The sequence below is a fragment of the Battus philenor genome, unplaced genomic scaffold, assembly GCF_028537555.1.
Source record: "Battus philenor isolate CCGP_79_NKW_IND1 unplaced genomic scaffold, ilBatPhil1.0.hap1 SCAF_8, whole genome shotgun sequence".
NCBI lineage: Eukaryota > Metazoa > Arthropoda > Insecta > Lepidoptera > Papilionidae > Battus > Battus philenor.
The window spans coordinates 2,160,305-2,182,911 of record NW_027181748.1 but is presented as its reverse complement, the minus strand read 5'-3'; the positions used below and the strand labels follow the sequence as shown (position 1 = coordinate 2,182,911).

The 22,607-nt window shown below is 34.9% G+C and overlaps 1 protein-coding gene across 1 annotated transcript in view; it reads right to left on the bottom strand.

Moving 5' to 3' along the window:
• Positions 1 to 582: 582 nt before the first annotated feature.
• The window catches only part of Gdap2 (ganglioside induced differentiation associated protein 2), a 107,716-nt gene continuing 85,691 nt past the window's right edge, over positions 583 to 22,607 (bottom strand). Inside the window, exons 8-12 of the mRNA XM_068775080.1 lie at positions 5,789 to 5,942; positions 3,643 to 3,782; positions 2,728 to 2,782; positions 1,737 to 1,880; positions 583 to 1,086 (exon numbers count right to left, since the gene is read on the bottom strand). Of these exons, the coding sequence (XP_068631181.1) occupies positions 1,042 to 1,086; positions 1,737 to 1,880; positions 2,728 to 2,782; positions 3,643 to 3,782; positions 5,789 to 5,942 (538 nt within the window). The 3' untranslated portion in view covers positions 583 to 1,041. The remainder of the gene's footprint in view (positions 1,087 to 1,736; positions 1,881 to 2,727; positions 2,783 to 3,642; positions 3,783 to 5,788; positions 5,943 to 22,607) is intronic.

Genomic DNA, 22,607 nt, shown 5'->3' with positions numbered 1-22,607 from the left:
TAATAAAACACTCAAAACCAAAGTATATCTATGAAAATTTTTACACCTAAAATTACCCTGTTGCAGGATTATACTGTAGAGTGGGAAACGCAGTGCAGATTTGGAAAGTGAAGTCATAGTAAAATTAATAAAGGTAGAATATGGCGGGAAAATTAGATTATAGAGCAACTGAAACAGATTAAACATGAGTCTGTCAATGTCAAAACAATCATCCACAGATTATACTTACACAACACAAGGTGACGCGAGCTGACAACAGATGGCGCTGAATACACATAAGCGCGTAACATTGAGAAATAGTTTATTATGATAAATCTTACTTACGTAGTTATATAAAAATGCACCTCTAATACTATGTTTATATATTATTAATGCGCGGTGATAAAATTTGTATTTCTGCCCACGAAAATTGATATTTTTATAATGGTGAGTTTTTCTTCCTTATTTTGACCATTTTATATTTTTACTATACAGGGTGAGTGGAAAAAGGTATAAAAGCTTTTGTAAATAATTAAAATAACCATTTTAAAGCTTTAAATGCTTATTTTCAATCACCCTGTATATTATAACTGCGATAACATGAAATTAAAAATTATTATTAATGCGACATGATCTCATTACTTTCCATGAAGGCTTTGTTGATTAGTACACACTTTATTGTTTATTTAAGACGAATTATTAAGTTCTTTGATTTTTATTTAGGCAGAAATGCTATTAACAAGAAAGATGTAGGCGATTTCGTGTACCCAAATGTATTCACATTATAACATTGGAGATGTTTTTGAACACGTAAGCATTTACATATTTTCTATTATAATAACTAATCTTAATGCTTGAATGTTTAGTGCTTTATTTGCGTTTACAATGATATAGTTATAAAAAAAAAATAATACAGTTTTATCTGGCAACAAAATCTGACAGATGTCAACCATACTAATATTTGTGAATGTCTGTCTTTCTGTTTTGATATTTTGCAGTGATATATGTTCGACGGAGAGTTCTGTCCGTACGTATGGTCGGCTGGGAAGCGGTGGAAGTACCTTACGTGGTAGTCGTGTCAGGCTGGAAGTAATGGAGACCGTTTATCTGGAAACAAATTATTTTTTTCATTAAAATTGGTTTTTGATAATCTTAGGGATAGTGAGGTGTATCCTATCCTAAATCAAAAGACTTTTGTGTAAAGTAAATCTTATAACATTGTTCCATATGGAATGCCATAAAAACGAGGTTCAGGGTGGGAGACGTTTATGTAAGAATTAGTAAGTATTAATGATCATAGTGGTCAGTATACTTGTGGAACATTCTCTCTACCTATATATTCTTCTCTCACCTAGATTAAGGATTTTGTCATTCTTGGTCAATATTTAATATTAACTAATGTTTAGTTTTACGTGCGGGAATGTAGAGTAGTAGAGTTTATTTAAGTAGGCATCTAAGATGAAGAGCTGACCAGAATGCCTAATTGCTTATTTTAAATGAAATTTAACAATTTTCAAGTATACATTATAATATTAGCAATGTAAAATTAATAAACAGATTAAAAGTTTAGATTGCTATAATAAGATTTATTTGATAATATACTTTAATTTTAGATTTAACTAAAAAGAGGAAGGTTTAAGTTATTTTTTGGAGACTTATTTATGAGCTTATTTTTATTATTTATATCTATCATAAGTCTGTCAAAATTTTAGAAACGAGGTTTAAGTGCAAAGTATAAAGGCGTAACTTGTACTTACGGTCATGTCGTACTCGGTGACGAAGGCCGGCACCTCCAGCTGGTCGCGCGCCATCACCGAGTACAGGAACTCGACCCCGGGTAGACTGTGAACCTTGGCCTTGATCGCCGGCGCCATGAAGGTCGTGAACCACCAGGTCATCATCTGATAAAAACCGAATCGTGATTTAAACTCTCTAAATCTTCTATATAAGATACCTTGCACATTTTACATATACCTTCTAAGGAACTGTTGTGTAAAACGAGAGAGTAAATCGGATGTCATTGATCAGTGTGCAAGGTTCTTAATATTTCTAGATTGACTCACGAATACTGTTTTGATTTGCATGGCAAATTTTATGTACTATAAAGCTTCTGGAGGGGGAGGGGTCTTTTATATAAGGTGCCTGTACTAGGAGGTATTGTTTTTACAGGGAAATCTTATAAGCAAAAGCAAAAGAAAAATAAGAAAAGGAAATTTCTGTGAATCTGATATTATAGGTGAACAATTCCTCCGGACAAGGTACTCTGTACTTTGAGGAACTTTAACGTTTCGGGAAGTAAATCATTGTTATCGAATACCTTGTAATTTAAGAAACTGTTTTGTTTTTGGGTTTTTGCAAAAACGCTGTAGGAGCGACATTACGTCATTGTCTCCGGCGCAACGAAAAGGAGTAATTGCACAGAAATATAATTACGTATATACATCAGGCAAAAAGAGCACGTCACAATACTTCGCGACTTGTGATTGGCTGACGATTTTTATTGCTTTAACATTGTTTTCATAGTTTTAAATCGGCGTAGACTTCAGACTTCTTGTTGTTATTACCTCGAAAGATCTACTCCGATCTTAGGTTGAATCCCACAACGAAAACAGACATAACTACCGTGCATAATACTTAGAAAAAGTATCGCGTCGCTTTTGCGGAAATAGTACCAAATTGTTTCATTCGCGGTACACTGGTAATGGCTATGCGGGCCCCAGTTTAAGAACCACTGAATTATTGTATTACCTTAGTCCAGAACGTCGGATGCACGATGTAGAATGCTTTCAAGTTCTTTTTGTATCTGAAAACAAAATATGGGTTTTTTTTTAACGAAAGGCGAGTTTATTATTGATATTACCAATCATAAACCTACCAAACTACCATTCCTACTTATTAAAGTTTACTTCAAAGAAATCTTTTTTTAAATTAGAATAGAGAACTTCTCATTTCTCCTGAGATTATCTATACTTAGTGCGATGTTGATTTTTTTAAAAAAAATGCAGGCATTTTACAAACACTTTTGAATCTAAAACTATTTTAACATGATAAGTAGAAAGCTACCACTGTCTTTGAGTGATCTGTTACAAGAGTCGGTCAGAAATTCACCAGTTGATCTTTTCAAATGTAATTTGACAATTTTTAAATGTACATTACAATGTTAATTATGTAAATGAGTCTTGTCGACTAAGATCCTAGAGAAAGAGACCTAGATCCACGCTTTACGATCAATTCAAAACTGTTGAATGCTACAATAAGATTCATTTAATAATATACTTTTAAGTTTAGGAATGACTAAGATATGTTGTAGAACATTATTATAATTTGATATGTACATTACAGATATATGATAATAATATATATTTAACAATATACACCTATGTTTAGTTTTAAAACTACGAAGATATTTTATAGGACTTTATTTTATATACGTACACGCAAACTCATGAAAGATTTGTTACTTTTTAAAGACAAAATTTAGGCGTTTCAAGTTTATTTTTATTTCTTGTATTTATCACGTGCCTGTCAATATTTTTTACTTATAAGTACAGTTATATATTATATTAAATATGTAATAAATAGCAACTTTAATAATACGTATTACTTTAAAACAAATCTAAAGCTTTTAAGTTATAATATTGGCTTAAAGTTGTCGTTACTCACTTGTAAGGCAGCACGGTGTAGACCTCCTTGAGCCAGGAGAAGGGTGGGTGGTTGTTGGAGGAGGCCAGTGTGTGGAAGTACGCGATCACGTAATCACCACGCACGATGGGGTCCAGCAGCTTTATCAGGTACAGCATCGCCTGCAAAGAGAAAATTAAATGTGGTCTTTATTTCTTACAAGAGAAAAAATTAGTGTTTGATATGGGTAAGAAAAGGACCAATATATAGCTACTTCCGCCATGCAGCAGTAGTCGTGCAATAAAGTGCACCACCCGCCAGCCCGCTGATAAATGCGCATGCGGCAAACAATGCGAATTACACAACTACCACCGTTAAATCACTCAACACGTGTTCCACCCCTCCACGGGGCATCCTCGGGAGTAATGTTATACCGATTAGTGCCAAACACCGAGTCCATTATTATCAGCGGGCTGGCGGGCGGTGCACTTTATTGCACGACTACCACTGCATGTGCGGAAGTGGCTAAATATTGGTCCTTTTCTTACTTAGGATGGACTTCCGCAAAATAAGGCCTGAATCCATTAGATACTTTGATATGGGTGTTTCAAAAACATCACAAGTATCAGTGGGACCATAAAGTAATTTCGTTTCTGCGCATGTCGATATCTTATTGTCATTTGGTAGCTCATTACTTACTTGGTACGTTGTATTCTAGATGGCAAAAGGTTGTTGATAACAAAGGTGAATTGAGTGATTAGAAATAAAAACTTGTTAAAAATGTAGTCGTGTGAATTTAACTTAAGAACATTACTCTTCGTTACCCTAATACATGTGTTATTTAGTAAGAATAAATAATCAGTCTTTATCGATCAATTTGTATTTAGGCAAACAATTGCACGCACATAATTACAAAAAAAGCAACGTAAGATGAACACGGACATGTCATGACGTAAGGAGAAGAATAAATAGACAAGAATATTAATACTTAGGGCAGAAGACATTCGCTAAATACCATATAATTTTCATCATAAACCAAGAAGCGTTCTATGAAGTTTCACCCTAAATGGACAATAATAAAATAATTACCAACACGAACTTCCGAACAGTTTTTTTTTTAGATTTCACGCACGCGACCTAGTTTATCAATATTTTTTATCTCTGTCCTTTTAAGAGTTAACTGTAGTTGTATCCAATGGACAATAAAATAGGTATAGGTAGTAATAATAAGTGATGGGAGCATGACATTAGAAAAATAGCAAATCCAACACTTATACGCATAGCAAAAGTGTAAATGGAAAGCTAGAGATCTTTATTGAAAGACAACGTTTGCTTATATTTATATTATGTTAGTATTATTAAGGTTGTTTTCAACAGTAAAGACTATTTTATTTATTTAATTATAACATCAACAACGCCGAGTCATTCAGGCAGCGTTATCGATATAAATCAGAAGACATTTGTTAAAACAAACCCAAGCACGCATTGAAAAACATTGCTATGCGATCGACCGCAGTAGAGGTCGTTACCATCGCGCTCTCTAAAAATTCTGCGCGAATTTATATTTGCGCCTGTTGTACCACAGCTGTGCACACCCAACTTTCAACTTTTAAACTTCACAAGTGATTAATTTATTGTTCTATATGACTAGTTTTACAATTCTGCACTTATTGTTTAGTCTATAACGAAGTAGTTGACATATATTTGCTTAACAACATCTGGACAGGTCTTGTTTTTAAACTGACACTTTAAAAGAGCTATTGAGGTTGCGGTGATTGTTTGTCTTTCTTATCAAGAAACATTTCTGGGAATAATTCATCTTCTTATCTTAGTTAGGTAGTTAGCGGCGCAATAGAGCACACTGCTAAATTGTACCTCGTGATATCAATTCATAATTCATTCACCTAAAGAGACTTCAATCCGCCTCACCTTTTTTTTTGTTTTTTAATGGTCTCCGCTGTTGGGGACCTCTCGTTCCCCTATCTCGTGTGGGACAGGGACTTTTTATTTCTAGTAATTTATTCATATTTTTTATTATAATCATTCTTCTCTTTCATATATCATCTTATCTGTCGTACTGTTTCTTTCATTCTACAATTTTCCCAGTCTTTCTCTTTCATTCCATTAGCCATACATCCATCCTCATCCACTACATTCTAGGTTTCTTTACTATTTTAATCCGCCTCACCTTATCCAAGTCGACGTCTCCGATGGGGAACCATTTCCCTATGAACACCACCACAGGCCGACCTAGTCGGTCTACACCGCTCTGGTACAGGCATCCGATGCCAGAAATCTCACTCAAGTCCTCACTGCGTGCGCGTCTGAGTAGACGTTCGTACCTGGAAACAAAAGTGATATTATTATTATTGCACTTTCATCTCTTATGAGAACTATCATAAAGCATATGATCTTTATTAAGGGGACGGCGTCTCGCCTCATCGCAAACAGTGTGAGAATCTGGATTCTCTCTAGGATTGTTGTGTGGTCCACGCTCCCATCCCAAACCGTATACACTACAATTACACTACACGTCTCTACACGTGTAGAGCTGTTTCCTACGTGGGAACGTCATCGTGCTACTGGAACGCGAGTGACCTGTAATTTTTATTTTGACCCTTCTGTTCCATGACCTTAGTCCCGACGAAACTATAAAAGCTTTTGGGATAACAGCATCAATATCTACAGAAACAATAAGTATTACATAGACAATGAGTTCTTTTTTCAATTTATTTATAAATACCAGAAAATGAACACCAGGAATTGCTCCGCAAACCAAAACAGCATGTATATAGGTTACATTGTAAAAATTTATGTGTTTTTAAATACGAACTCCGTCGATCTTGAAATCTGGCTATCTAATGTCGACGTAAAACAAAACAAATACACGTCATCGCTTAAAACCAGGAAATAGAAGCGGGGAAGTCTATTCACAAACAACATAAATATAATTCTGTTTTGAATTCAAATCTGACGCCACGGCCATCTCGCCCGGCGCCATGTAAATCGTTATAGTACAAAGCAAACGGGGATGTTTACTTTGAATTATATTCGTATATTCCCTGAATCTCTTCAGCGATCACAACATCCTGTGTCGCGGTTGAACGAAAATATACCAGATCCAGATAAAGTTAGAGTTAATATTCGCTTGATTTTAATATGGCATTGCGTAAATGTTTTGAACGATATTATTAGTTGCAATGTTTGGTAATGTGCCGCACACGCGTGCGCATATACAGATAGCGAATTATTACAATAAGTGAAGCAATTTATCGTAAATAATGTAAAATATATATCTTAACATAGACACGACTTCGGAATTTAAAAATATGAATACATAATAGACGACATAATCAATGTCGCCTTAGCCTTATGAAAATAGGTTGTTTATTGTTCTAAATACAAATTAAATATGGAATATTCATGTCATTATTTTCCTTTCGCATCCAGGGACTTGCTAGGATCATGTTGTCGGTCTAGTGGGCGGCCACGCCGCGTCTACTGGCTTATTGTCGCCCCACGAGAGCCTTCCGGCTCCAACGACAATAGGTTGTACAAGCGATGTGCTCCACCCATCGCCACTTCGGACGTGCGATTCTCAGACTTGCGTCGTTATTATTTAATACTACCACAATGATTACACTCTAAGAGTACACAACCAACAATATTCCCTTCAGGGTGTGATGGTATGATGGTATATTCCGTGACGTCATCAATTTAGATCGACAGCGAGTTGGGTGCCAAATCATGCTCCGCTAGTATATAGAGCAAGGTTGACTATTTATTACAAATGGATTCCTTGTATACTTATCGGGTTTTCTACATCTTTCTTGGGAACGTGTTCAGGAAAAATCACAAAGATCTTTCTCTGAATTTTATGCTATAACAAACAAAAGCAAGTGAACCGCGTCTCTAAAAACACACTAGAATTTATTATTAGAATCTATATTCCACAGACATTAGCGCCCTTGCCATTGTTTTAGCAACTGTACTTAAAATTTCCGATTGTTTTTACTCGCCTTTTATCATGTCGCATTGTTTAAATTTCTTAAACTATTTCCTAACTTAAATGTTAAACTAAATCTAAATAAATTTGTTTTTATTATTATTATAAAACATCGGTTTCTTATTTCTTTTCACGACGCTCTAACGATGTCTAGTTTTTAAAATTACGTTTCGTGCTATCACTTTCACATCCCTACTCCATATTGGTCGCCCGCTCGCGACTTTTGAGGTTAACAATATATTTGACGATTCATTTGCAAACTGGATTTGCCTGCGACTTCGTCTGTGTGGTATTTAACATGTTCCAATTATTTGTTTAGTTTTTTTTTTCGTTAAGAATTTTTCATAAAAAATAATAGCCCAAGTTACTCCATAGTGCATCAGCTACTTGATAGTAAAATTCTGTCAAAATCGGTCTAGCCATGACAGAGATTAACTGGAACAAACAAACATACACACAGACAAAATATTTAAAATTTTTTTGGTATTTATACTGTATTGAAAATTAAGTCATATATGCATGTAGTAAAAATCAATTTTATTTATATTTATATACATATATATAATGATTAGATACTATAATTCTTTAATTTATAAATAAATCAATTAATCAGCAAAATATCAAAAATCAAAGACATTTCATATATTAAAAAGCGTCTTTCCGTCTGTTTTTTCTCAGAACAGCTTTCTATATAAGCAAGCGTTTTTGATCTAGATAATACAAATAAATAAAACGCGGCGCGCTCTGCGCGTGTTTTCATAAGGACGTACCGCCTCCGTAACTTCGCCGGGTGTTTTTGTTTATATACCGAATCGTTACAAAAAATTCCACTCGTAATTATTCCTTCCATTCATCTCCGTTCTCTTTGAAGTTCGGCGAAGAGTACAGTGGATTGGATTTATAAATAATTAAAGCTAATTGTGTTTTTATAATCCGTTATTCTTAGTATATGAGTTATTAATATATAACCGAATATACTACATAATTTTATAGCATAGAAATCATGAGTCTGAACAAATTATCATCATTTCAAAGCATACACAGCTGTACATAGACTTCGCCTATATATTTGCAATAAGACCGTCTGAAAGCGACCCACATACAGTGTCTTCGGAAGACCTGGACAAAATAGGTTATCAGTTTACCTTGTTGGACGTTCATCGCTCTACTTGCCGGTAAGTATTCCAGAACCTTAATGTTCCAGCGGTTAACTGGCCACTTCAACTCAGCGAGCTATATCTAATATATAAAATTCTCGTGTCACGGTATGCGTGATTGAACTCCTCCGAAACAGCTCGACCGATTTTCGTGAATCTTAGCGTGCATATCGGCCAGGGCGGAGAATCAGACAACATCTATTTTTCATCCCCCTAAATGTTAAGGATGGTCCACCCCTATTTTTTTTATTTTTTAGACAAAACTTTTTGTTTTTATTTTTTATAATACAGCATACAATAATACATACAACCCTAAATTTTCACCCCTCTACGATCAACCCTTATTTTTTATTTGTTAATTAAAAACTTTCCTTTTTTTTTTTGCAAAATATCGTTTCCGGAATCAGCTACTAATACTATATAATTTAATATAATCATTCTGTAAGTGTTCCATATGGAACATTCGTGCGGTTCACATGACACAGTTTTTCACTTATTTTAAGATAGGTAATTTCTCTTATTTTGAAACGAACTCCGCAAGCTAAATGGCTTTTGTATATTCTGCGAGTTTAAGATAGCAGGACGCAGAAACCTCTGTAAGTAGCGAAGCTAGAAGTCTTTCAGGGGAACCTCGATTAGGACCACTTTATATTACTATATTACAGGATTGGAGTCTCCTGAACTATTATAGAGAAGCCGTGCATCCAAGAGGTGGTAGTGTCCCAGTAAAACTGAGGAGATAATTCTGTGCAGAAAGTATGACATAATTTTTGAGATATGTCCCGCCCTGTCCTGAAAATGCGGGTTATATGGTGACCCTACATCTAGTATTTATTTATAGTCATAAATGTGCATGTGGGTAGGTCACGGCTGCGTATCGGAATCTATACACCCGCGGGGGTGGCACGCGTCAGACCGGGTGGGGGGGGGAGTGGTGTGTCAGAGTCACTTCAATACATTCTGCATTCTTTGTTTCTAATCCTTTCTATGAGTCAGACGTTAGAACTGGCTAGAATACGCGATAGCTCTCTCGACGCGATTTATTTTTATAGTGCATTATATATTTTCAGATCATATTCGCGTGAATTATTATCGCAAATCACTGCAGCGTCCGCCATTTTGGTGACGTCAAATTAGTTATATTATCGTTACAGTTGGGAAGAATATTTTAAAATTATTTTAAATTAAATTATAATAAAATAAAATAACAAAAACATTCATTTTACATTCCATCCATTTTATTTTAATATTTACATCACAATTACTAACTATCAAAAGATGGATTTACTTGAAAATAGTCATTGTTTTTTTTTTAAATTAGTACAAGATTAACTATTTTTTAATATAACTAAGGTATACAAAGCTAAGAATGCTTGAAAATGTCAGTAAATGTTTTGTGTAAATGAGGAACAAGGAGTGTAATCCTGGCGGTAGAGAACAAAGCCTTACGACCGCGGGTTCGATTCCTACCAATAAAGGATAATAATACTAACTCTGGTTGTAAATTAAACTTTTGTTTATGTAGACAAAACAATACACATTTATAAATAAATAGGTGGAGTATTGATTATATAAATATTTTCCCATCTTTCCATTAACTTTTCATCTCATGTAAGATTTTGTTAGTTAAGGTTATATTTTGGATGACGTCACGCGAATGTATCGTCATGATTTTAACGGTTTAGATTAAGACGCTTACAAGACGGAAATGATGAGCTATTGTTTAAAATACGCACACATTTCTAAGACACGATAAAGTTATTAAGGCACTCTGTGTTTGGCACTAATCGGCGTAACATAGCTCCTGAAGATGCCCCGTGGAGGGGTGAAACACGTGTTGAGTGATTTGGTGGTGGCGGTTGTGATTCGCATTGTTTGCCGTATGCGCATTTATCAGCGGGCTGGCGGGCGGTGCATTTCATTGCACGACTACCACTGCATGTGCGGAAGTGGCTAGATATTGGTCCTTTTCTAACTTAGGATGGACTTCCGCGAAGTAACGCCTGATTCCATTAAATAATTAAGTACTTTATATAGCTTCAATATGAAATAACAACTTCTATGTCGACATGACTAAATAGTATAATCACTTGAGTCAACCCACACACGCTCGCTGCAAGACACTGGCCTCCCCCAAAGATAACTATTGGAAGGGGGGAGTTGGGTATACCATAGAAAAGTATTGCCTTTACTATTCTCATTTTTTTCTCCATTCGAACTTCCCTCCTGGCTGAACCGAAGTATCTTCATCAGCGTCGTTTCTGCCCATTGGTGCCCGAAGACATTTATACGGGGGATATAATCGCCACGCGAAACAGGTGGTTTGCCATCGCAGTGTGGTATTATAGTGCGCAGAGGATGCTGCTATCTATCCTCTGGATACTTGTTTATAAGCAGTTACAACCCTGTATAAATAATGCACGAAGTGTGAATTATATAAGGTTGTATTTTGGGAATCGAACCCGCGACTTGCGGTTGTAAGTCTCAGTGCTCTACCGGTGAGCTACCACTAATGATCACTTGATCATTGAATATTATTTCTTGAGGGTAGACGAATTTTTTCTGTTTTGTTTGGGGGTAGTAATATGACTTCGGATTTATTAAGGCATCGTATTGTTCGTCAAACTGCCTTAAAAATTAACACAACTAAAGCTAGTTTCCTTATATATATTATATTATAGATATTACTTCTTTATTAAGTTGTATCAAGATTATTTTATACACTTAAGTTATCTTCTTTTAAACGCCCAATCTATGACAGGCTTCACTGAAAGATAGCCACGATAATCGCTTCACTTAGTCACCATTCTAAAATCTAACGGCCATAAGTTGCACAATTTATGTTATAATTAATTTAATATTTCTCTTAACATATGGCATCATAGTTACAAAATCTTATATAACCTCCTTTGACAGAAACAAATACTTGTTAGATACGTATCGTATAAGGAATCTGTTTACGTATCATCAACATGCCATGCAACCTGATTCCAACATTCAAGGCGCTGAAATCCAAGGCGCTAACTCTAGATACAGCACTTCTTCTGTATGTCATCGCCAAGTATATACATACGCTATAAGGAATATATACCTCATCTACACACTTCCAAGTGTACAGTTAGATTACTTAGCATTTATGTTTAATTTGCAATGTATTCTTACAATAAACAATTATAAGTTAATTGTTTTTCGATACTTCGACTGTAGTGATCATAAACTACGTTCTTTTACGCTTACCTTTGACGTTTGTATCAGTCTTACAAGCCTGTATCACAGATATCAGAGTGGTCGAAATTCAATTATTTTATTATTTTTTATACACATTTCAACACATATTTTAAGTAATGATTGTCTATTTCAAAAGACTATATTACTTCTTCTTCTTCCTTCCCTTTTCCCTTTATTTGGTGTCGGGTCTCCTTATCAATTTGCGCCAGGCCACTCTATCCTGGGTTGTCTCTGCATCAAGTTGAAGGGTTTCCAGTTCCTTTCCGATATTAGACCACCACGTAGCTTTTGGACGCCCTCTCCCTCTTGGGAATTCTGGGAGGCTTAAGGCAGTTTTTACCACGTGGTCATCTGGTTTTCGTTGAATGTGGCCACACCATCGAAATCTATTTTCCTGTAATTTGCTGCTTTCAAAAGACTTTATTACAATTATTTTAAATAGTCGTGTCAGTTTGAAACGCAGACCGTTTTCAACAAAGACGCACACTTTTATGGGTATAGTACAAAAAAAATAAATGAAAGTAAAGAAAATAAGTGTTGTAATTGAGAAATCGAAATCTAATTGTAGCACAGTAATTATCTCACCTAACAACTTCGCTTTCTAATGCGAGACAAGTTGACTATTGGAGACAACAAAAACTGATTGAATGATTTAATATTAATTTTGAAACTACCGGCCATATTGCCTTCCGACACGCAACACACGCTGCGTGGTTTTTTTACAGAGCTTCGTTTATATGTCGGATATATATTCTCAATATACATGTTATATATAAAGAGTTAGCGTCTTATTAAAAGACGTTTGTAACACTTTATCAATTTATTTAACACACGAACAAATTTTTATTAGCGCTTGAATGCGAGCAAAAAGGACGTGCATTCGTCGTAGGACTCTGGGGCGCAATGTGCTCTGCGACCGAGTGAAAGCGGGCAATAGAACAAAGGCGCAAAAGAAATAAAAGAAACAAAAGTAACAAAAGGTCTGCGCCCGCGTCACCGGTGCGTGCATGTGCTCGCTGCACTAATTCGGCACACTAAGTTCGCCCGTCGGCTACGCTCGCCCATAAAATCTTACACCTATTATTCATTCAGACATCACATCAGTGTATGTACGACTCCCACATATATAGACGTAATAAAACGTTAACGTTGCAACTGCAATTTTTTTAATTATGATGATCATCAGAAGATGTCCAAGGCGATCACGAGCGATGTGAATCGCCCACTGCCACTTAATATGTGCAAAAATAAACTACTAGTGTGAGCCTACACTATATATTCGTTCACCAGAATTATCAACCAATTTATTACTATAAATTACATTAAATGAAATATTTTTCTGACCAAAATATAACAATTTAAAAAGGCTTTCGTTGTTTTAAAATACTTTGAGTAACATTGCTAATATATCCACCATTTTGACAAAGACATAGCCAAAGTCGCGGGCAGGATACGGGCTGCGCAAGAGCAGTCAAAATGGTGATGTTTAGGATAGGCCTATTCAGAAGGCATCAATTATCAGACGTGATGACTGTAAAGATGATTTGTAATAATAAATGACATTACAAGAATGTAGGCGAGTATCTAATTGTCAGTGGCAAAATTTTAAACGGTATTCGAATTTAAATTCGAACATGCAACAATATATAGTATATTAATGCCTTTAGCGGCCAATGTATCAAATCAACCAAAAGACGCTCTAGCCAATGCATATGCCTTTCCCAAGGATTGTCACAATAACCGGTATTATCTGGAGGAAGTAAGAAAAAGACCAATATTTAGTCACATCGGCACATACAGTGGTAGTCGTGCAACAAAGTGCACCGCCCGCCAGCCCACTGATAATTTCGTATGCGGCAAACAATGCGAATTACACAACTACCACCGTTAAATCACTCAACACGTGTTACACCCCTCCACGGGGCATCTTCGGGGAGTAATGTTACACCGATTAGTACCAAACACGGAGTTTTGAGAGAGTCAAAACGTTTGGTTTAACCAACAATTTTGGCATACTTTGTTGCACGACTACCACTGCATGTGCGAAAGTGTCTAAATATTGGTCTTTTTCTTACTTAGGATGGACTTCCGAAAGGTAACGCCTGATTACATTAAAAATGGAAGAAGTGACCGCTGCATTGCCTATATACTCTATGAGCGGCTTTTTATCTAGTTTAAATATAACAAGGTTAATAGCAAGTGTACAAGGGTAACCTATTTTAGTAGTACGGCAAACATTTGCACTGTGCGGCGTAGGCGCATAACTTTGACGTGGAATTGCTTCTCGCTGGCGTAAGGCCAGGGCGCCGCTTCATTCACCAGTGACGTCACGCACGATTAGAATGCTCATATTCAAAATCAAAATAAACAATTAAAAACGTATCTAATCAAAAATTTAACATTATTAGCTCGAGAGTGATCAAAAATTGGGATTTCAAATATTAAAAACGTATGCCACAGGATAAATTAAAACACCAGTTTCCTAGCTGTCAAATAATAAAGTAAGTCAAAAGCGAAAAGCGTATTAAGACGTAATATAAAGCATAACAATGAAACCATATAAACATGATTTTTATTCTCGCAATCTACTAAATAGAAAACATGTAAATATATATTATTTATTAAGGTGATTACTCTTAAATACGTTTATTGTATTTATTCCATTATTGGCCCACGCTAACATTTCTAAAATACTTAGGCCCCCCTATGTAACATAAACATTTTTTTTATTAAAGCGGTAGGGTTAAACTCGTGTCAAGTTCAATTTCGACTGTACCTTCAAAGTTAGGTTAATCACAACGAAAATCAAAATTTATTTATTCATTTATATTTGTAAATATATATTCATCTTCGGTTTCATTGGCAGAGTAGTTCCCACTCGGAACAGACATACAGATTTAAATACCTAATATCAGACATTTTCGACGTCATATATTCTAAACAGATGAATTTAAAAACTAACACTGCATACTAACAGGCATTGAGCTTTCTGATATAATTCATCACAAGTACAGTGTGACGTCACGATGACGTCATCGCTTGAACTCTCCGACTGTGGGCGGTCTGGGACTCGAGCAGCTTACACGCAAAGTGGATAACGTTGTAGGATTTTTTTTTAATCCACATGACGCCATTGAAAGGACTCTAAGCTTTGATCTAATTAGCGCGGCTTTTCAGGAAAATGTCACAGCTCAAGCGGTAAATGTATGTGTAGCCGCAGAACACGTAATGGAATAAATGCGATAATGCATTCAGATGGGTGCTTTACAACGTCGGTAACTGTTTATACTGTGACATAGTAAGCGATATATATCTTAAGAGATGACGAGGTCTACGACGGTACATGCTTGACCAGAAGAAACCTATTCACTCTTGACTTGAAGACTGCCAAGTTATAATCGTCTGGAAATGACGCCGGTAGGTTTTTTTTTTTGTTTTTCTGTTAACCAACCAAGTTATTTTTTTCACAGATCAAGTACCATTTGGGACACACGTATTTATAATTAAGTTTAAGATTGTCACTATAGAGTAGCTCAATCTGACTCCAATTTTGAATCAAAATGGAGTCTTCCAGCTTTTTCCTTTTGATATATGCAAGAGATCATTATAAATGAAATAAATAAGTAGCCTAAACAGTCATTAACCAATGACTAACAGTTTTTAATTATATATATATATATATATATATATATATATATATATATATATATATATATATATATAACACCCCCATTACAGATAAAGATTAATCAATTTTAATATTTTTTTTCGTAAGATTTTCCCTTACGATAGTTTAAAGTAATGATGCGGGCAAAAATAAATTAAATTAGGGGTGTAATATTGGAGGAGGGGGGGTGGGAGACGTGTACATGTGAATCAACAAAGATACATTGAAACTTGCAGCGCAATAGCGCTGCGTCGCGGTTTTAGAGACAAAATAACGCATCGCCTTTGCGACGCGTAGCAGTCAAACAAAGTCAAGTCAGTGTTCGACCTGTCTAGTCTAGACAGCAGTCTAGGCATTTAGCGTGACGATAAAAGCTTTATTGAGATCAATAATATGTTTATAGGTTGCTCTTTACCGTCTGTCTGCTGTCGCAAAGGTTTAGTACCGTTTTTACTGTCACCAGACTTCGTTATTCCGGCAGTGACGTTATATTAGAGAAACATGGAGGCATTTGATGCAGTTTGATATTTATTGTGTTTTTTATTTCAAAATGTTAAAAATTTTACTACTTAGCTAAAATTAAAAATTATTTTGCGAGAATTTTATTAAAAAATCAGATTCCGTACAAAATAATGAATTAGAGATTTTTTTGGTCGAAACTGGGTACAGTCAGTTAATCACAGAGCCTTGTAAATGCACTATATATCGAAAGATATCTGTAACATCAGGCTAGTATAACAGATAAATCATACGGGGATCTGGTGTACATGTATATATGTATTCAGTAATTAACGCCATTGACCCAATACCATAAAACCACTACCAGAAATTACTCACCGACACGCCAGGCCACTTGCATAAACGTAACAAACCTAATTAAAAATACCATTTATGTCTCGTTACACCGAAAGCGTTGCTATAGATATATACTTGCATTAGAGAGATCTTTGGTATTGTTACGTTTCAAATTTTTACATTATTTGCTTTTATCGCCCCGTCTTGGGACCTCTTGTCCAACCCATGGGTGGACAGGGTCCTTATTTATATTATAATTTTTTAAATAATTTTAATTAATTTCCATTCTCATCTTTTCTCCTCCTCAATGTCATTCATTCATTCCTCCAATTTCATTCACAATATCTTTCATTCCTTTTCATACATCGCTTCATTGTTTATTTTCTTACTATCTAATCTCACTTAATTTACATTTCTAATATCACAGCTATTTATTTTAACACACATGTTTATTATTTTCATTATTCTTGTTCTTTTTTATTTATTTATTGCTTTTTATTATTTTTTTTATTACCATTTCGCAGGACTCAAAAAATGCCTGGTGATATTCCTTTTTACTGGCCAGAGAGAGCTACAGTTTAAGTCTGTATTAATAAATTGGAAGTCGAAAGGCGAAATTAGTCCTGCCCTTCCGTAAATACATCATCAGATGGTGATTAGCGGTGATTATTCCTTTGGAGGTGTTTTGAAAGAAATTGATATTCAAACGGTGGCTTCGCAATACATTTGTTGTAACACATTATTAATTCGCTATAATTTAAAACTTTGTTTTAAAAATAACGACAGACACGTGATAAATACAAGAAATAAAATAATCTCGTCGCTTAAATTTCGTCTTCAAAAAGTTAACAAACCTTTTACACTTCCAGTGTAGGTATATATAATAAAGTTCTACAACATAACATAGACCTTCCCTTTCTTAGTTTTGTATCTAAAATCGAAAGTATATTATTAAATAAATCTTATCATAGCATTCAATAGTTTTTAGTTGATTGTAATGTGTGGAACTTGGTTTTTTTGATTCATTTACATGATTGATATTATAATGTACTAATTAAACACTCAAATTTCATTTACAAAGAGCAACTGTTGTGTTTCTGGCAGCTTTTCTCAACAGATTAACGTTCCAAGCCGGTGGTAACTTACTACTTAATGTAAAATAATCGACAATTCTAAAGCGTATGTAAATGCCTAATTGAATAAAGATATCTTGATTTAAATTGCGCACATTGTAAATATTCCACTGTCCACAGACTAACATATCAACTGAGACATTAAAACGTGTTATAAGTAAAAAATCTTAATTATAAAAAATATAAGTAAAATCATCACTAATATATTTAAAAACTTTTGCCTTTTTTATAAGGTGCTCCTCTGGGCGTTTATATACAGCCTTGGCTTAGTGACTTTTCTAGATGGGGATTAGTTATAGAGATAAAAGTTAAAATCAAAACGTAAAGATCATATAGTAAAAAAAGGCGTAATCCCAATTTAGATTACTAAGTATTGAAATTATTTATTGTATACTATCTGTCTCTGCAGGCTTTGTATAGACAGAAGTTATATAGCCTTTCGCATTCCAATACACATTAAGAGTGATCACTTTGTAAAGTATGATTGGAAAATGCTGACAAATGAGCCATATATTAACCTCTTTGAAGATTTTACGCCTGACCGATCAACCTATGTAATGTGCATATATCAGTAATAAAAAAATACTTTTAAATATAGAACAGGGAGCGATGAGTCATGCGTTAGACTTGTGCAGTGCCGTAGCTGAATAAATTAATTACGTTACGATGGAAAAATAAAAAGAGTTTTCCCCCCCTCCACGCCTCCTAGAACTTGCTTGACCTGAATTCACTAAAGCAAAGTGTCGATTCAACCCTGTCCGCTACGGAGACCATGGAGTTGCAAAACTTGGGACAAACGTGTAACTCGAAGACGGATAATATATTTATTCATATTTTCATGACAGACTTGCGAGCGTAGGTCACGGATTTGATTCCTTGGATACGACTTCATATAATTCACATTTACGTATTAATAATACAGGATTGTCATAGCTCACAAATAAGTTTCCAGAGGCAGCAATCGCCATCCCACCAGCCAAGCGTGGCGATTATATTCCCCCACACACACACAACGATATTTTGGTTAAGCCACGAGGAAGATTCGAACGGAGAAAAGAAATAACAATAGTAATGGCAACACTATTCTTTTCATTAATTTGTGAATAATTTGACTACAATTAAAATTAAAAAAAATACTAGAATGTAGTTAAATATAATATCGTGTAACCGTATAAAAATACCTTTTTAATATTTTTTATAATTAATTTAAATAAAGAACATTTTCTTATAGTTTCATGAGCTTCATACTTACTTTTCTTCGGGCGTCTCCTCGGCCAGCGGACGTGGCGTGAGGGTTGACAGATCGGGCAGTTCGACTGCCATAGTGTCCATCGCCATTTTCGCACAGCACTACTTTATCTATGTCCGTACACACGCGCACATGGATCACGCGCCGAGAAATTCTATCGTCTGTCACACTGTAAATATCACTGGTATTCACTGAGTGTTGTATATGACACTTCCTGTGTGTTATTATCTCCTGGTACTTCCACAGTAGTGGGTCGTTTCAAATTAGCTGATTTCGTGCTTATCTTATCAGGAAAAATCTTTTACATCTGCATTGCGGGTGTGATAAATTAAGATATGACCTTGCGGTTTCATCTCATAATAATCTTGTTAATGAGTGCGTAATTTTAATTAAAATACTTGGAGTACGTTAACTGGAATAGTTGGCATATCGTAGGTGCCTTTTAGAATAAATAAATACATTTAAAAAACTTTTAAGTCAAACGGTTTTTTGATACCCATATTGTGGTGGTTGTGGAAAAATATGTACCTAGTCTGCCATATTGGAACGGCGTCCATATTGAATTTTAAATTTTGACATAATCATCGTGTTTTACTAGTGTAGCCCTTTCATTTGATACCCATATTGAGGGGGTTAAGGAAAAATATGTAATCCGCCATTTTGTATCGGCGGCCATCTTAGATTTATAATGTTATTGATTTTATTATATTGTATTGTCATCTAAATTAAACGTGTATACCAAATTTCAGATCAATCTAACAACGGGAAGGTGCTTAAATTTCAATTTCTAATTTTGACCCAATTAAATAAACAAATTTCGTACGGGTCGAACTAAATAAAACCGTTTAAAAATAAAAAGGCCTCTTACATTATTTACCTAACAATTTGTGTAAAGTTAAAGCATTACAAAGGAGCCTGCAATTTATAATAGTAACATTGTATTTGCGAACGTATTTGTTCGTTGCCTTGTTTTTTTGCGACAAAAATACAAACTGTCAAATCGACCACGAAGAGACTTGATATTTTTGAAAACCTAAAGAGCTATATAATCTCAAGTACATGCCTAGTAATCAACAATAACTTCATTATCGTATCGTGAATATACATTTTTAAATGAAACAGGTGTAGAGACCAAATTATATTGTTAATATGTATACATTTCAGCTGTATTTACCCATAGGAGAAAATTGTGTAAGAAAAATTGTAAATAATTATAAAACGCTTTCGTGCGTCGCAGCTGGGAGAAGAAAGATCCGTATCAAATAGCGGCAACCCTCTCCCAACTGTCTGCGTTTAGTTTAAGCGAAAAATAAATATTGTAAAAAAAAAAAACACTAGCGATACAAATTAGAATTATTAAAAAAAAACAGGTGTGGGGACTCTCTTGTTCAAAGGAGAGATGTCGGTATCGCTTGGAGCGTAGGGAAAGCAACCCTGTATCCTGTTCAACGCAAAACCGTCTCCTTATTGTTTATTATTAAAAACTGGTAACAGTATACTCTAAATACCATAGATTATCGTCTGTATTTAACACTCTTTACTGTAGCAACAAAATATAATTGCAATATAGCTAAGAAAAAAGTACATTGAGCGATCATATCACAAGTAAATTTCTGCCAGACAACCCTATTTATTGCAGGACAAGTACGGGGTTGTTAATGTGTATATACAAATACATATATATATATATATATATATTTATATATTATAATAAACAACATACACACAAACAACAATAAATTAAATAGTAATTGCTTGTGAGAATATTCTTCATATCTTATATCTTCATACGATAACGAAGAAAGGAAAAAAACTAAATGGATAAATAATTAAAGGTCAAGTAAATATTTTTTTGGTAGCTACTAAGCAATTATAATAAACATAAGATTTAATAAGCATTAACAGCCATTAAGCCAGTAATAACATAAAATAGCAATTTCGTTGAAAAAGACTCCTAAAATATTAATTACGTATTTGTATAATTGGCCAAAACAGTCAAATAAGTATATTAATTAAAACTTAAACATTAAAGATAATATCAGAGTTTATAACTTAGTAAAAAATATTTCAAGGCGATCGACTTTTTGTGCGATTGCAAACAAGTGTAGGTACCAGTCTCGAGGGATCTCGTAGCATTTCGTAGCTGCATGCTAACTTCGTAGCAATATATGGGATATTGCTACGATGTTCATAAAAGCATGAAGAATGCATTGCAAGGAAAAACCTGAGTAATTAAATCACCTCAAATGTTTTATACTTTATACAGGGTAATTGGTTAAATGTATAATAGATAAAAAAGGTTGACTGTACAGCACATTTGTCAATAAAAACCTTCAAAGCTTTCACGTCTATTTCAAATCAACCTGTATAATGTGATGACTCTGAAACTTTATTCTTAAACAGGCCTAGAACATCTGGTATTATAAAGTCTGCAAGAGCAGATAGTAAATGATAAATTGTTTTAATATGTTGTAAACCGAATTATAAAATAACTTACTACATTAGCCTTTTTAAAATCGAACCCGCGATGTACAATTGGAAGTCTCAGTTTATAACTACTAAGCTAAGCAATGCGTTAACAATATTTACAGTATCCGGCGATAAATATTGCACATCGACTTTTGGAAAGAGACAATCGGCTAGTTTCGGCTTCGTAGAGCATTATCTCTGTCCCCCACTACCTATGTAACGTTTCGTCAGTCGTTGTATTTCGTGCGACAGAAATAACGCTCTGCGAAGTCGAATTTAGCCGATTGTCTCTTTCCAAAAGTCGATGTGCATTATTTATTGCCGGTACTGTAGTAACTATGTATTACTTATCGCAAACAGAACAAATGACTACACCGCACGATGTTCTATTGCACACGCAATTATCGCATTTATTACTGCTACGAAAGATTTATTTTACATCGCAGGCAGGGAATATTACGTCATATTTCACACATGCAAGAGTAATTCAGCTGAGCGTTAAGGGTATGCTTTACGTCACGTGTTACATTTTTACCAGCGACGTTTTTATTTTTAATCTGCCGTTTACTTTTTAATTATTTATGTTATTCAGTCAGTCACATCTGGCTTCATTGTCAAACTCACATTTGCTTAACGAGTGCTGTCAATGCTCAGGATTTCTGATGTCTGTGAGTCTGATTTTTTGTTTATTAGGATCATTCATATTCCAAATAGCGTTGGTGCCTTTGTTTTTACAATTACGTATAATATTTCTGAATTATTTTTAACTCACGTTTTTGCAAGTTACAGATTTTAAGTATCTTAACTTACTTAAATCGTGAACTATTTAAAACTACGTTGAAGTCAACTAATTTTTGATTTTATTTAAGTCATGGTGTCTTGTTTGTTTTTAACGACTTCCTAACAATATCTATATCGCCATCCACAGGTTGTACGCCAGTATCTGTGCGGCGGTTGCCGTATTCGCCATAAATCTTGCAATGGAATCTTGAGTCTCATCCATGTAACACACGCACGAGTTCATGTGACGTGATATTGCTAACGCCGCAAGATGGAAACTGCTATATAGCCCGAGTGTGTTTGTTGTTCGATGAACAACGATGATGGCTTCGCTCTTTAGCACCTGAGCTTCATGAATGATGAGCTTGCCTCTGTATCGTAGCCTTGGCTAATGAGATCTTGTGTATCGGTTTGAATTAGATACAGGGTGTTTCTCTATTTCGATATTCTCCTCGGAGTATGGACGCCAACTTAAGGCGTGCACCACCTCCTTAGACGAATATCCACGAGGTCGAATTGGGAT